This window comes from Scardinius erythrophthalmus (genome assembly GCF_964197995.2).
Source record: "Scardinius erythrophthalmus genome assembly, chromosome: 23".
Lineage (NCBI taxonomy): Eukaryota > Metazoa > Chordata > Actinopteri > Cypriniformes > Leuciscidae > Scardinius > Scardinius erythrophthalmus.
The window spans coordinates 27,719,392-27,735,336 of record NC_138243.1 but is presented as its reverse complement, the minus strand read 5'-3'; the positions used below and the strand labels follow the sequence as shown (position 1 = coordinate 27,735,336).

The 15,945-nt window shown below is 34.7% G+C and overlaps 1 protein-coding gene across 3 annotated transcripts in view; it reads right to left on the bottom strand.

Moving 5' to 3' along the window:
* Window positions 1-1,046: 1,046 nt before the first annotated feature.
* clip1b (CAP-GLY domain containing linker protein 1b) overlaps window positions 1,047-15,945 on the bottom strand; it is a 76,720-nt gene continuing 61,821 nt past the window's right edge. For 2 of the 3 annotated variants that reach the window (XM_081354886.1, XM_081354885.1), the window contains exons 15-22: window positions 9,596-9,639; window positions 6,353-6,443; window positions 6,200-6,243; window positions 5,357-5,417; window positions 4,982-5,138; window positions 3,826-3,881; window positions 3,620-3,732; window positions 1,050-2,961 (exon numbers count right to left, since the gene is read on the bottom strand). In XM_081354886.1, coding sequence (XP_081211012.1) covers window positions 2,733-2,961; window positions 3,620-3,732; window positions 3,826-3,881; window positions 4,982-5,138; window positions 5,357-5,417; window positions 6,200-6,243; window positions 6,353-6,443; window positions 9,596-9,639 — 795 coding nt within the window. In that variant the 3' untranslated portion in view covers window positions 1,050-2,732. Of the gene's footprint in view, window positions 2,962-3,619; window positions 3,733-3,825; window positions 3,882-4,981; window positions 5,139-5,356; window positions 5,418-6,199; window positions 6,244-6,352; window positions 6,444-9,595; window positions 9,640-15,945 lie in introns of all 3 variants that reach the window. The other variant, XM_081354887.1, reaches the window with a different exon arrangement.

The following is a 15,945-nucleotide window of genomic DNA, read 5'->3' as shown; positions in this document are numbered from 1 at the left end:
GCACCTTTACTCATAAATGTTACATTATTATGTTTCCATAACATTTAAAATTCGCCGTGAAGTGTCTTACCTCAGATCCGGCGTCCTCATGTGCGCGCGCTTTTCTAGCCACTTAAACGGTAATTTTTTTTTTTTTTTTTTTTTGTCTGTCTCGTGAGCTCGTATAAGTTTCTGCCTTTCACAAAACATAAATAATTTGTTTGATAAAACTTTTGGCTGTCATGGATAATGACCCGATGCTGACATACTGAATTATATTAAAGCATAATTTGTGACATAAAAAGTCGAAATTGTGTCTCACTAAGTCAAAATTATTACAAGTCAATTATGAGATAAAAGGTCAACTATGGCATACTAAATTATGCATAAATCGAAAATGTCTTTATCTCATAAATATGACTGTCAAAATTTAAACTTTTCATCCTACAACTCATTCGACTTCATTTTGATTGACAAAAGCATGATTTTTTTTTCTTTTTGTGGTGGAAAAGGGCTCATATAGAACTAAGCCAACTGTTTGTAATCTTGTTTCCTACTTAAAAGACATTCCTCAAACATAATGTGATTTACAGACTAAAACGCTTTTTTCATGCATCAGTCAATTTTGAGATTTTGGGCTATTTGACTTTGAAGTGTTGTTTCAAATAAGTGGAAAGAAAACACTTAAGTGTTGCTTTTATTGCACCTAATCATATTTTTTATGTAGAAAAAAAGCATCAAATTCTAATCAAAGTTACTATTTTTGTGGGGTTCAGATTGGTCTAATCAGGCAGCATTTTAAAGAGACATGAATTATTGACTGGGCCCCTTCTGTTTTATTTGGGAGTTGTAGGATGGGAATTTGGTGATCACCCTTGCATGAAATTGAGAGACTTGAGGGAAGATACTCCAAACACCTTAGCAACATAGTTAACACCTTAGCAACCACACAGAAACACCCCTGAACTGTGGCTAGAATTGTTATTTTATGTTAATGAATGACTAAATGCTTTTCACAGAATGAAAGTGAAGGCTCAAATGTATCCAGACAATGACAAGTAAAATTTGTTCAATGTTTGTATTGAGTTCACGTGAATATACAGTACATGAAACAGTACAATAGTTAAAGACTGTCACAATATTTCAGTAAAAACAGACCATATATTTGCACTTAATGCAAAATTTTCTGATCAAATTAATTTAAACATAAGGGGAATAATCATGAATATTATACATATTTAATATAATCTTGTGCACCAGGTCATTGCAGGTTACCAATTCTAACACTTGCAATTCATTAGGTTTCTAAATAAACTTTGTTGTTAATATTACATCAATAATAAGAGATACAATATGATTTTGTGCTTAAAAGTTGTGCTTTAGCAAAAGGTCTTTTCACACCAAGTTTGAAGTGACTAAAATGCATGAATATTTGCTAACCATTTTTTGCACCAAAACAGAGTTTTTCTGAAAAGTTTGGATACCTGAAAAAACGGCATTTGATCAATTTAAATAAATCAATCTTGTGTCCGTATACAACAAAAAGTTAAATCTTTTTTTTTTTCGTGTGCCAAAAATTCGGACTTGGTGTGAATAGGCCTGAAATCTACAGGACATAACATCAAAAATACACATAAAAAGCCATTCATTTGACAATATCATGACTATATGTCTGACATTTAACAGTAAAAAAGAATAACTTAGTTTCAAAGAATGGCAGTTAAACTCATGTGCTGTATACTTTAAAGTGAGAAGTGCAATAAGTTAATAGATGTTAGCCTCAGCTTAGTTTGGTGCACTGGTCATACGGTTTTGTGCCTGTGATAACAGTCCGTTATGAGTTCCTTAAGCTGAAGTGTGTATTTTTTATTCATTAAAATCTTCTATCCTGGTTTAATGTGCAGATACAACTGTAAGTAAACCATTCGTAGGGTGAATTACCAGAAAGTGCAACTATGTTCGCAATAGCATACTACCATACTGCTGGGAATGTTTCTGCAGTATATAGTATTTATATTGTGCATAGTATGAATAATTTCAGTATGCTTAGAATGCCTGGGTGAAAATGTGCAGTTTAAAATCAATCACATAATGCAGTGTGCTCGTCTTGAGTCGATTTTATGTTTGACAGAAAAACTGGAAGCTATGATTTTTAACAAAATTTTCTTGGCTTGCATAATGTGTACCGTTTCATATACTATTTAAAAACATCGTGGGCAGTATTCAGAGTAAACTGAGCGGTTTGCAGTGTGCGAGTATACCATTTCGAACACAATCTGTGGCGCTTTCAAAACATCGCTGTTTGTTTGAGCCGTCCGAAATGTCAACTTTTGACTCAACCAATGGCGTGAGTTTGGGGGCGGAGCTACAATGGAAGAAAAGGAGTGTTTGAGAAACCTGTTTGGAAATTGTTGCAATTCCATTTTGTGCCTCTGGGGGAGTAGAAATTACACAGAGCAGCTTTAAATACACAGCAAAGTATCATTAAACCGTGCCTATTTTTCCTTGCTGGTAATTCATTAGTGGATCAAAAACTTATGAAACACACAAAACGGTATTAATAACATATAGAAATATCTCTCATCTTCATAATTCAAATTCCATCAATGCAGCATACCTTAGCCTTCATACGGACGGATACGTTTCAAGGAATGTACAAGAGGTTCGAATGTATATACGCTGTGTAGAAAAATAGCGAATAATCTGGTTGAAAGCGATCTGTGCATAGCCAGGCGGAGGGGTTGAAGAGAAGTTCAGAAGGTTTGGTCATCGTTGCAAGAATCTGTCCAGTGACCGAACGCCTCACAGATGTCGCAGTACGGTCGTTCGCCGCTGCGGGCGCCGTGGTACGTGGTGTGCGGAGGCGAGTCTGGGGACTGCGTTTGCGTGGGACAGTCCTCCGTGTCGTGCAGGTCGAAGCAGTCACAGATGTCGCAGAAAACGCGTGGTGGGGCTTTCTTCTTCTTTTTTTCCTTACCAAGACTTAAGAGAAAGAGGATAAACAAAAAAATTGTATTATGACAAACCCTTTTCGAAGAAAACAACAGTAATAGTGACAATAGTGCAATGCATGTTAAGTATGTACAACGTGACCAAGTGCCAGGGTTATATATATATATATATATATATATATATATATATAGAGAGAGAGAGAGAGAGAGAGAGAGAGAGAGAGAGAGAGAGAGAGAGAGAGAGAGAGAGAGAGAGAGAGAGAGAAATTAAAACTAAAACAATTTAAAAAAAATAATTGCTTGCAATTAAAATAAAAACTGAAATAAAAAATATTATTTATATACACATTTATTTTAGCTAGTCGTCAAAGTAACATTTCTAATTTCATTTAAATTCATTTCTAACATTTCTAATTTCTATACATAAAATAAAATACTAAAATAAAAAAAATAAAATGAAATAAAATTTTATAAAAACTATATATACATATTTTTTACATGACAAAAACACAACAAAATTACTCAAACTTTACATTTAAAATATAAAAAATAAAACCAATTCAAAATATTAATAAAAACTAATGATACTAAAATAAGTTGCAATATGTTGGCAAAGCATTTGTCTCCAGTTTCTGATCTGCTAGGCAGAAAAGTGGCAAGTGAAGATTTAGAAACCCAAATGGACTCACTCATCATTTTCATCATTTCCGTTGAACTCGGTCAACACCATTTTCTTCAGCTTCACCTTTAGTTCTTCATTCTTCCTCTGGAGGTCCACAATCACAGAGTTCAGGAAGTTGATCTAATCCATGCAGGAAAACATGGCAGATTTTAGACATTTACACACATATGACTTCCTAAAACCGTTAACAAATACAGAACAGAGGAGTTATACCTGTCCCTCAGCAAACTCTTTCTCTTCTCTCAGTTGGTCCACAGCAGCATCACCCACTGTACAGGAGAGACAAACGAACAGTCTTCAGTTCAGTGAGAACAGTGCTGAGAGTTAGTGTATGTCACAATTGCATAAAAGTAGTCCAGAAGGATTTGTTCATTTAAGTTGACTCGGTTTGTCATAATTTCTACATAATGATTTACAAAAGCATGATTTTTTTCTTATGTGGTGGAAATGGGCTCCCATAGAACTAAACCAACTGCTTGTAATCTTGTTTTCCATTTAAAAGACATTACTCAAACATTATAATGTGACTTGTATTTTGGTAATAAACATTCGACTTGGATTCATTTTTCATACTGGAAATGCTATGAGTAATACGTATTAATCTTGTTTGTATATTACTAATATGACTAATACTTTTAATTTCGATTTCAACTTGTTTATAATAAATATTAACTCATTATTTGATCATTCTGCAATAAAAGTATATTTTTACACATAATTGGATTAAAAATAACTGGACGGCATTTCCAGAATTAAACTGGATTGCAACATGCAAAAATGTAAACATGATGAGGTCATGTGACAACAATTTAGCATAGTACTTTTAAATAATAAATTCAGTGCCGTTCAAAAGTTTTGGGTCAGCTGTTGTTTTTTATAGAAATTAATACTTTTATGCAACAAGGATGTATTCAATTTTCAGAAGAAAGAATAAATATTAAATATTTAACAGCACAACTGTTTTCAACATTGATAATAATCAGAAATGTTTCTTGAGCAGCAAATCATCATATTAGAATGATTTCTGAAGGATCATGAGACACTGAAGACTGGAGTAATGATGCTGAAAATTCATCTTTTTGTATAAAAAGCTAATAAATTACATTTCGTAATAATAATATAATAACATAGAAAACAGTTATTTTAAATTGTAATATTTCACAATATTACGGATTCCACAGTATTTTTTAACAAACAAATGCAGCCTTGGTGAGGATAAGAGACTTCTTAAAATTTCTTTTTTTTAAATCTCACAATTAAAAAGACTTTTGATCAGTAAAGTAAATAAATAGCTAGCAGTATGCAGTTTATTGCACAGTACAGTAAGCAGCGCTGTCATTCTGTTCCAAATATAAATACGCTGACGGACCTGAGATGATTTCCTCTCCGTTCCCCGTCTCCCGGCCCTCCAGCTTTTGCTCCAAGCTGTTCACTCGGCTCTGCAGCTGGGCTTTGTCCCTCTCTAGAGACGTCACGACCGACTGCAGCGTCTTGGCCATGGCATTTTCCCCACGCAGCACTGCAATCTGGGATAACAAAAAACATCTTTAGATCGCAAATTAAATCCCATTATCTGACAATATTAAGTGCCAACCATACATACTGTTTTGATATGAAATTAATCTACTAAAAGCATTCTTTGTACATAGAGTAAGTTCAACTCAGTCATAGTTCACAGTTGATAAAACATAGTTGATCCAGAGGTTTGGTTAGACTTATAAAACTCAAGAATCAAAGCTCTTACCTCATTTCGTAGTGTCTCTAGCTCTTTGTCTTTATCGGACATCACTGCATTGGAATTCTCTCTGTGAGAACAGACAAGAGCTCACTATAACTGGAGCCCATTGTTGGATTTACAATCATGTTACAAAAGCCATATGCACTCTGAGAACATCTCCCAATGGAGCCCTGAAGATTAAAAGCTTACAGAAAAACATGCAAAAAATGAACAGACATTCAGTGGGACAGCAGAGTAGGGTGGAGGAAAACAATAGATCTGAAGCCAAAAGCTTGTACCTAGTACCATTATTTGAGTTGTTCAACCAAACGGCAATCATGGAAACAGATCATCTCTCTAGACGTGGTGATCTTAGTATATCATAAAACACTGATCTCTAAAGAACATGTACTGACAAGCTTTTTTTTTTTTTTTGGCAAGTATTCATTTCCCGGGAGATGAAATGACATTTAAAGCTTCCAGAGTGCATGTGATCTCAAATCCAGCTCTCATTTGAACAATTACTGAGACAGAGCTCCATTAAGCACCATCAAAAGCATCCGTGACATGGTGTTTATAACCACAGATAATTTGGTTTTTGAATGCTTGTGAAGAAAATGAATGGGGAAAATACTTGCATCACTAGATTCACTACTCTCACGTTAACAAAAACACGAGCATAAAATTTCCAATTTGTCTTTCCCCATAGACTTCCAGTGTAAGAGCACTGTGTTTATGCTTGTTTTTACTGACTGAGACACAAATATTAATTATTTTCTGTGGTTATAAACAGCAGGCTTCACTCAGAGCTGTCTTTTAATGTTTTGATTTGATTGAATGAACTTAATACGGAGTCAGAGACGTGCTTACCTCTCTGTAATCTCCAGATGGCTAGTCAAAGCTTCGTCATCAAGCTGCCAAAAAAACAACATGATACATGACAACTCAATCCCTCGAACCAACTGTGAATGTCAGAGGGCAAAGCATTTCAGGAAAAGTCTAAATAGACAGAAAGATAAACACCTGCTGCGTGTAGACGTCCAACTCCTGAGCCAACATCCCTTTCTCGTCCTGCCTCTGAGACTTCTGATTGGCTGATAGTTTTACTTCCTCACTACAGAGAGAGATAAAGAAAAGGTAATGCTTATAATATCATATAAGACTAGTATATTACTGTCATGTCTAGTTTTGAGTTTTGTTTTGTGTCCTTTATTTTGTAGTTTCCCCATTGTCATGTTCCTGGTTTTGTCATGTGTCCCGGGTTTGTCAAGTGATCCTGCCATGTGGCTTCCCTTGTCATGTGTCCTATGTTGTCATTGGTTAATTGTCTTGGTTTATTGGTTCATTGTGGTCAGGTATGTCTTGTTAAGTCATTAGTCTGTGTGTCTTTATAGCCCTCATGTTTCCATTGTTCCTTGTCTAGCTTTGATGTTGTAGCCTACTGTTGGTGAGTGTATTTATGTTCATGCCAAGTCTTGTGTCAAGCCGTAGTCAAGCCGTAGTCAAGCCGCAGTCACGCCGAAGTCAAGCCGTAGCCGTAGTCACGCCGCAGTCAAGCCAGTTTTGGATTATATTTTATGTCACTTTGTTTCAATAAACTGCACTTGGGTTCAAGTTCATCTCGCCTACAGTGGACATGTTACAATTACCATACTAGTATTTTCCAGTATATGAATTATCTGGATGAATTTAACTTCTAGATGACTTTCAATGTCATTCAAAACATTTTTTTTTTTTTTTTAAGAAATTGATACTTTTATTTAGCAAGGATACATTAAATCAATCGAAAGTGTCAGCAAAGACATTTATAATGTTGTTTATTCTATTTCAAATAAATGCTAACCTTCTAAACTTTCTATTCATCAAAGAATCTTAAAATCGGGAATTCCACACAAATATGAAGCAGCACAACTGTTTTCAACATTGATAATAATCATAAATGTTTCTTGAGCAGCAAATCATCATATTAGAATGATTTCTCATGTGACACTGAATACTGGAGTATTGATGCTGAAAATTCAGCTTTGATCACAGGAATAAATTACATTTTAAAATATATTACAATAGAAAAAAGTACTAATTTACAATATTACTGTTTTTACTGTATTTTTGATCAAATAAATGCAGCCTTGGTAAGGATGAGACTTTTTCTTTTTTACAAATTGAGCATAAAATACCATTTTATTATTTGTATTTATGATACATTATGATTTTCTTTTTTTTTCTGATGCCAGTGACAAGTCCTCAATTTCAAATCACCCTGATGTCAATCATGTTATTCTTCCATTTTCCTCTCAAGTGAATGCATCATGCTTAATATATCATCTTTCCTTTCCATCACAACCCTTTAACGGGTTTTTAGGACCAAGCGTTTGAAAAATAAGAGCATTTGGTTCCAAAAAGCAGTAGTAAAAACGTGAGCTCCACAAAGTCACAACAGAAAGGTCACCGTCACCCTCCTCGTGTGTAACGAATGAGCCAATCTATTTTCACCTAGAGTGCATTTATGATGCAGGAATAAATCAAATCATGCACGCTCGAAACTCAAGCGGGAAATCAAAGTGAGGTCCCGCACGACAGAATTGTGAGAACAAATGCGGCGTCATGAAACTACAGACTAAAAGATTCCCATGGATTCAAAAAGAATATGCTGCATTTAATGAAGCATAACACTATTTTTTTCATAAAAAAATAATACTTTTTAAAAAATGATAATATTACAGGCTACGTCATGATACATATTCATGAGTGTCAGAAGATCAGCAGAGCGTTTATGAAGGGAACTCACGTGGAGTCGAGACCATTAGACAGGCGGAGAAGAGCAGCTGTAGTTGGAGAGACGCGGTTACGTAAAACTCCCTGGAGGAGAGACGCTCGCTTCTGAAGCGTTGGGCTGAGAGTCTCTTCAGCGCAAGGGTTCAGAAGAGGCTCGCATCACCGGAGCCGTCACTCGCTGGACACGCCGATCAGCCGCGTGTCGGATCAGCTTGAGTTACGAAGGCTTTGAGCTTCGGTTAGTGCTGCTTTAGTTTAAAGTCGACATGAATTCAAAACGGACCCCATTTACACCAACACAAAAGCATTTTGAGCTAAGGTTTCTGCTTAAATGTTTAAATAAATTTTGGGAAAAAAATGTATTGCAATATGAAAAGTGTAAGATCATAAGAAAATATTTAAATGACTATTTTTGGAATTAATTCATTTTGCAAACGAATTTGTTTAAAAATAATCTGCAAATAAGCTAATTGAGTAAAATTTGTTAAACAATTTGGGAAAAATTTAAATGACATTTTTTAGAATTAATTAATTGCAAACAAAATGAGCAAATTTAATGCAAATAAGAAAATAAACTGCGTAAATATAAAAAGTGAAACATTTTAAGAAAATTTTTAATTACAATTTTTGGAATGAATTCGTTTAGAAAGCAAATTTATTGCAAATAATTAGCAAATGTGCTGCAAATAAGCAAATAAATGGTGCTTATGAAAAGTTAAACAATTTGCAACAATTTGTAATTACTTAATTTTGCAAACAAATTTATTGCAAAGAAATAGCAAATTGGTTGCAAATAAGCAAATAAATGGTGCTTATGAAAAGTCACAAAACAATTTGTGAAAAAGGTAAATGACACTTTTTGCAATTAATTTAAAATTTAAAATTAAATTTAGAATTTATCTTTTCAGCGGGTCACAAAACCCTCTTATTTTTCAAACACTTTCATATACAGTAGAGACACTTTTCACCATCCAATCAATTCCTAATGGATAAAATCAGGTTCTGCCCTACATATTTTTCTTATTGATTATCCTGAATGTGAAATGCTGCGAGCGTGAGCTCAGACTCAGAACACGTGCATTGCGCCTTTTGTTACACAGAAATCAGTTGTTGTGAACAGGTGGACTCATGATGTCATTCTGTGACTCGCTGATCTCACTTAAATCACCACAATGGTACCATAGTACTTACCCAACTAATTGAGATCAAAATCCTTTTTATCTCCAACTAAGCAGACAATTAATTTAATAAGACGCAGCTGAAAGATGTTAAATAGTGTTTAATTGTTGCAGCTGTAGTCTAGTGGTCAGCACACGTGCTCGGATACGTTTGAGGCTTGATCGTGTCATTTTCCTCTCCTCCCTATCATTTCAGTCCTCTTTCTTCTATCACTATCAATGAAAGTGTGAAAAAGTCTAAGTGAATAATAATAAAACAGTCAGTGAAGAGGAAATGCATGGGTGCATGTCAGCAGGACTTGAGGAGACTCACATGCGCTCCTGATACTGAGAGTTCTGCTGCTTCAGGGCCTCAAGCTGGTGGAGGAGATAAAAGATCATTAAAACAAGTGAAAATTATGCTTTTGGACAAAACGTGTTGGAGAGAATGTCATGAAACCTTTCAAAAACACGCATACTTAATGACCATCATGTCTTTTCCTGCATTCTTAAATTATTTTGATGATAATTAAGCATATTTCAACTCAAATTCTCACTACCACAAAAATATCTAATTTCCATGCCTGCAATGTGGGGGGGAAATATTATTTACATTTACATAGTATATTTCTACAATAGTAGTATTTGTTGTTCTTTACTTTACCTTTACTACTATCTTTATTACAGTATTTTCTAAATGACAGTAAATATCTAGTAATTTCTAGAGGAAAAGCAGTGCTGTTATTGTTTACTAAAACTATTTAAAAATGTTTTTGTTCATTGAAATAAAATATAAATATTAGATTAAAAAACTTAAATGAAAATTAGAAATGCTGCCTTGAAATAAAAACACTAAAAAAAAAAGTATATAGCACTTTTCAGGCATAAAATGCAGTTCAAAGTGCTTTACATAAAAATTACACAGTCAAATATCAACAGCAACATCACATTAAATAAAAATGTGCATCAAACCTAAGAGATGCAATAAATTAAATGCAACACATACAGTATAAAATGCTAAAACGTGAAGGACAAACATAAAAGTAAAAGTGACAAAAGCACATAAAATTACTGAAACTTCAATCAAATTTAAAATGAAAACTAAACATAAAAACAAAAGTGAATTCAAAATATTAATACTAGTATATGAATATAATACTAAAACAAAACTGGGGAAAAACATTTAATTGTGATGAAAATAATAATGTGATTATGCGCAAAAGGTGTTCTGGGTGTTTTCCGCAGATTTCACGTCCAACAATTGTAAAATAAGATCCTCTCTCCTCAACAATTTGAAGTACCAATTATTTCTGTAGCACAAACATTTCAGTACAAGATACACACCAAAACTAGTTCGAGATTGAAACAAATACCTAAACCTGAGCACGAGTAATAGTATTATCGATGCCTTCTTTAGCAAACACAAATTTTTTATCAATGAGAGCTTACTCTGTTTTTAAATCAGAGAAGATAAAAATCACATTTAGCACTAATACATGCACGATTAATACTAAAAGCATGTCAGACTGTCAAATCTGGTGAAGTCAGATTACCGTTCCCATGAGACCCATAATTCAATCCCATCAGACTCACTGTAACTAACTGGTCCGCATCAGACTGAAGCGTTAATTACACTCTTCAGCATCAACGCCTACAACTGGCCGAGCTGGTGGTAGTTCATTTCCTCTACATGCCAAGAACCAACATCAGTGTTTTATTATGAATCAGCAGAGATTCGCCTGTGCTGAGATCATGGAGTGATTCAGTGTTTACATTGAGAAAGCTCGAGAGAATCCGTGATGATTGAGGAATTATACTGTCATCACTGAATGAAATGTCATCAAACAACCGTTTCACATGAAAGCATTCTTCAACTCAATGTACACGGCTTAACATGCACCAGATTTTCTTTCCTTTATGATGCATAAAAACATCTCAAAAATCAGAAAGAGCCAAAAAAATAGGGATGCATTTAGGGATATCTGAAAATTATTTTTTATGCTATCACCAATATCCAATTTGCTCCTGAAAATAAACTCTAGAAGTTAGATATTTTAACTCACACTGGCTGATATTATAAATGGATACAACAACAACAAACAGCGCTCACATTTAACATCATCTAAAATAATACACACTTCAAGTGCAATCAGCCATCAAAACATGCATGCTACTAAAAAGGTTTAAATTGGAAAAAAAAGCCAATGTCATCACAACCCAGTTTCAATAGTTAAAAAAAGCTACTATGGTCCAACTATGGTCACCAATATACAGTATCATGCATCCCCGCAGGGGAAGAGCACTACAGAAGAGCGACCTTTACCTGGCAGAACGAGGTATAAACGCTGCCCGTGTAGTTCTGTTGGAGCGCTGTCACATCCATGCTGCTGTGTCCTTCCTATTTTTTCCGAACAAATGTGCCCTATCAATAATACATCCCCCTACGGCCCCCTGCAGAGAGAGAGAGAGAGACGCTCGTGCTCCGCTGGCGTTCCAGCACACACTCACGTTTGAGCAAACACACGCTCTGAGAAGCATCACACAGGGCAGCTTCATTATGTAAGGACGACAAGCCCCGCCCCTCTCGACACCCCACCCTCCCTCCCCACCACCTTCTGCTGTTCTCCGTCATCAATGCTCATTCATCCTGAATTACACGTTTCTACATGATGAGACAATCCATGTTTGACTCTGGTGACATCAGAGAAATGGAAATCCTTGTGTGAGCGAGAACTCACTCATGTTTCTATTTAAACATTATTTGGTGAATGTACACTGCCATTCAAATGTTTGAGGTATATGTATTTTTATTTTATTTTTTTAAAAGAACTTGACAGTAATGACTTTCAAATGAAATTTCTAATGTTTTTTTTCTTTACTTTGTATTCATCAAAGAATCCTGAAAATTAAACAGCTTCCACAAAAATATTAAACAGCACAACTGTTTTCAACATTGATAATAACAAATGTTTCTTAAGCAACAAATCATCATATCAGAATGATTTCTGAAGGATCATGTGACTGAAGACTGGAGTAATGATGCTGAAAATTCAGCTTTGCATCACAGAAATAAATGACATTTTAAAACACATTTAAATAAAAAACAGTTCTTTTAAATTCTAATAATATTTCATAATATTACTGGTTTAGCTATATTTTTGATCCAATAAATTTTGATGTAATATTGATGTAATAAATGTAATATTGAGCATAAGAGACTTCTTTCAAAAATATTTTTAAAAATGTTTTACCGACCCCACATTTTTAAACAGAGGTGTATTTTTTTTAAAGCTGTGCGAGAGACTTCAGTCATCCTCGACTGACAAAAAATAGAAAGAAATTCAGGCTAACCTAAATTAACTTTGCTTTTTTAAACCTTGAGGGGACAAAAGTCCAAAATGAGGTCACAATAAGGTTGTCTTTTTCAATACAGAAACCAAAAATAACCTTAAAGGGACAGTTCACCCAAAACTATTTACTCACACTCATGTCATTTCAAACCTATATAACAGCATTGTTTATATAACAGCAGTTCATAGTGACAAAAAGCTGTCAATATCACGTGCTAAATAAAGCCTTTTGATAGCTTTGTTTGAGGAATAGATCAAAATTTAAAGGGACAGTTCGCCCACTGTCAGTAATTACTCACTCTCACGTCGTTCCAAACCCGTAAGACTTTCATCTTCGGAACACAAATGAAGATCTTGTTGATGAAATCTGAGAGCTTTCTGTCCCTTCATAGACAGCTACGCAACTAACACTTTGACTCTTCAAAAAGTTCATAAAGAGATCATAAAACTAATCCATATGAATTGAGGAGTTTAATCCAAATTTGGTCCACAATCTTACGGGTTTGGAACAACATGAGGGTGAGTAATTAAATTACAGAATTTTTATTTTTGGGTGAACTAACCCTTTAAGTACATCTCCTCTGATTTAACACAAAGTTATGGTATGGCTTCAAAAGAGTTGGAAGTAGGGCTGCACAATATATCGAAATTATCGAAATATGCAAATGTATATATTGCAACAGCTTGCAATAACTGGGTCATGAACAAAAGACTAAGAGAAAATCACTCACTGCTCTTGCTGAATAACTTTTGTAGTTTTAATACGAATCAGTATATATTTAATTCATACAGTGAAAACTAAGCAGTGTTTTATTTTTTACATTTGATTATTCCGTTTCTGTTGTTAAATAAACCTAATGTAGGATAACCTGAAACCCTAAACCCCGAGGTTTACACTGATGTTACTTCTTATGCAACAGTAAAACACTGCTGTTCACTTTCAGAAGTTTTAGGGATGTTTTCTTGTCACAAAAAGAATGTGAATGTACGTAGGTTATATAATTTTAAAGATATTTTACAGATAATTTAAGTTCATTTTACACACTTTAAGGATTATCTTATCGCATATAGAATATCGCATTATTGAATGAGTTATCGCATATCATATTTTTCTTCAATATCGGGCAGCCCTAGTTGGAATATAGTGCAAAAAGACGCTTGCACATTCTCCAAAACTCATGTTGTGCTCCATGAAACAAAGTCAGTCATATGGGTTTAGAACCATATTAGGGTGAGTAAATAATAACAGAATTTTCCTTTTTAGTGAACTAACCCTTTAACTTATCAAACATAAAGTAAGTCTCACTAAAATCTGCATGAATTGACCCAAACCAGCACTGGTCTTTCTCTATGGATATCCTGAGCATGTTGTCACTTTACCCTAAAACACCTTTTTCTATCTAAATCTTTAGAATACATTAATAGGAGCACGCACAGTTTATTATTTATTCCGTATATTTATACAATACAGATAGTTTAAAAACATCTTCACATTATTAAACAGGAAAATAACATGATAATGTTGTATATGTATGTATATGTAAGTTTGCATGAATAATTCTGTTACTTTCCTATTTATTACTGTGAAGCTGCTTTGAAACCATTTCTAAATATATAAAGCACCATAAAAATAAAAGTGACTTGACTGTAAAACTCATCAATTATGAACAAATTGAAGATAATAGTATCATTATCCAGCTCAATTCAATTAAAAAAGAAAAAATTGTGTTTGTATCTGATAGCGTCAGTGCAATTAAATTGATAATAATCCTGAATATTAGTTGTTTTTTAAACCTAGCACTCGCCAAATGTCCGGTTTGAAAGGCCACAGGAGACAAACCAAAACTATCTTTATCAATTTTTTTTTAATTATCTGCATGCAAATGCTTAACAGATTATGCTTGGCATGAGTTTATCCACACAAATGTCTTCAAACCAAGACTATCATTATTGTTCCTAATAAATAATGTGTATGTGTGAATATCCAACCAACAACATTCTCTGAACCAATGCAGACGAGTCTCTGTAATACAGATGCTGAATCAAGACCCATCACTCGAGGACCAGTGACATAAGAAGACCTGTGACTCTTTCACGCAGTCTTACCGTATGTGAAAAGCACAACCGCAGGAGGAAAGTCTCTTCTGATAAGCGCTGGCCGCCGGGCTGATTATGTAAGGCCACATACGAGCGCACAGAACATGCTTTACATGCAGCCTGCAGGCGGTCAGATGTAGAGGACTCATGCATGAACTAACAATGAGTCTGAACCATTTCGTCAGTAACAGGACATGCACACAGTGGAAAATCTCAGCTCACCTCTTAAATAAATAACTGCACGTTAATCTGACTACAAAAGCGGTATATGTTTTAATAATACTACTGGCAGTTTCACACATGCAAACTAAATATTTGGTGTTCAACGTCATATTGACAGCAGTAATCATGTCAGGATGTTAAAGGGATAGTTCACCCAAAAATTAACATTCTGTCAGTAATTACTGATGTGTGAGTTGATGAATGTTCATCTGTTCATCATATAAAGCGTTCGTGTCTCTTCAGAAAGTTTGGACTAAACCGCTCGTTTCATATGGATTAGTTTTATGATCTCTTTATGAACTTTTGCGTAGATGTTAATGGAAGGACAGAAAGTTCTCAGATTTCATCAAAAAGATCTTCATTTGTATTCCAAAGATGAACAAAAGTCTTACGGGTTTGGAACGAGATGAGGGTGAGTAATTAATTAATGACAGAATTTTCATTTTGGGGTTTTTAAGAGTAGATATTCTCAGCAATTTTTATGATTATTACTGGTGTCTGCTAAGGCAAGAATCACAATCACTGCTAAGGTTAGTGAATTGATCAAACCCCTAACAGGAAGTAAAAGACCTTATTCACGGCAGCGCCATCTTTGATTTTTAATGGAAATGAAAGCGAGGCTGTGAGGGATAGACATACATCTCCTCAGTGGGTTGTACTGTTATTTAATGTGTTTTTAGATTGTTCTGCTGATGAAACACTGCAAAAATATCTTTCCAGGAGATTTCAGTAGAACTCAGCAACATGAGCTGTGGGATAAAAAATGATCTAGGAGCTTTATACAGCAATCGAAAGTCTATCTCTCACAGCCTCGCTTTCATCCCTGTCATGGCGCTGCTCTGAATAAGGTCTAGAAACTTCATCCTACAGCAGTGCTACTGTATGAACATGAATACCTCAAATCATGTGGACTGGCAAGGAGATCCAGTGAGCAAACACCCAGAGCACTCTGACAACCACGCCTCACAGAGGCGACTTTCGAACAGGTAACGATCCTCAAAATACTCACACCCTT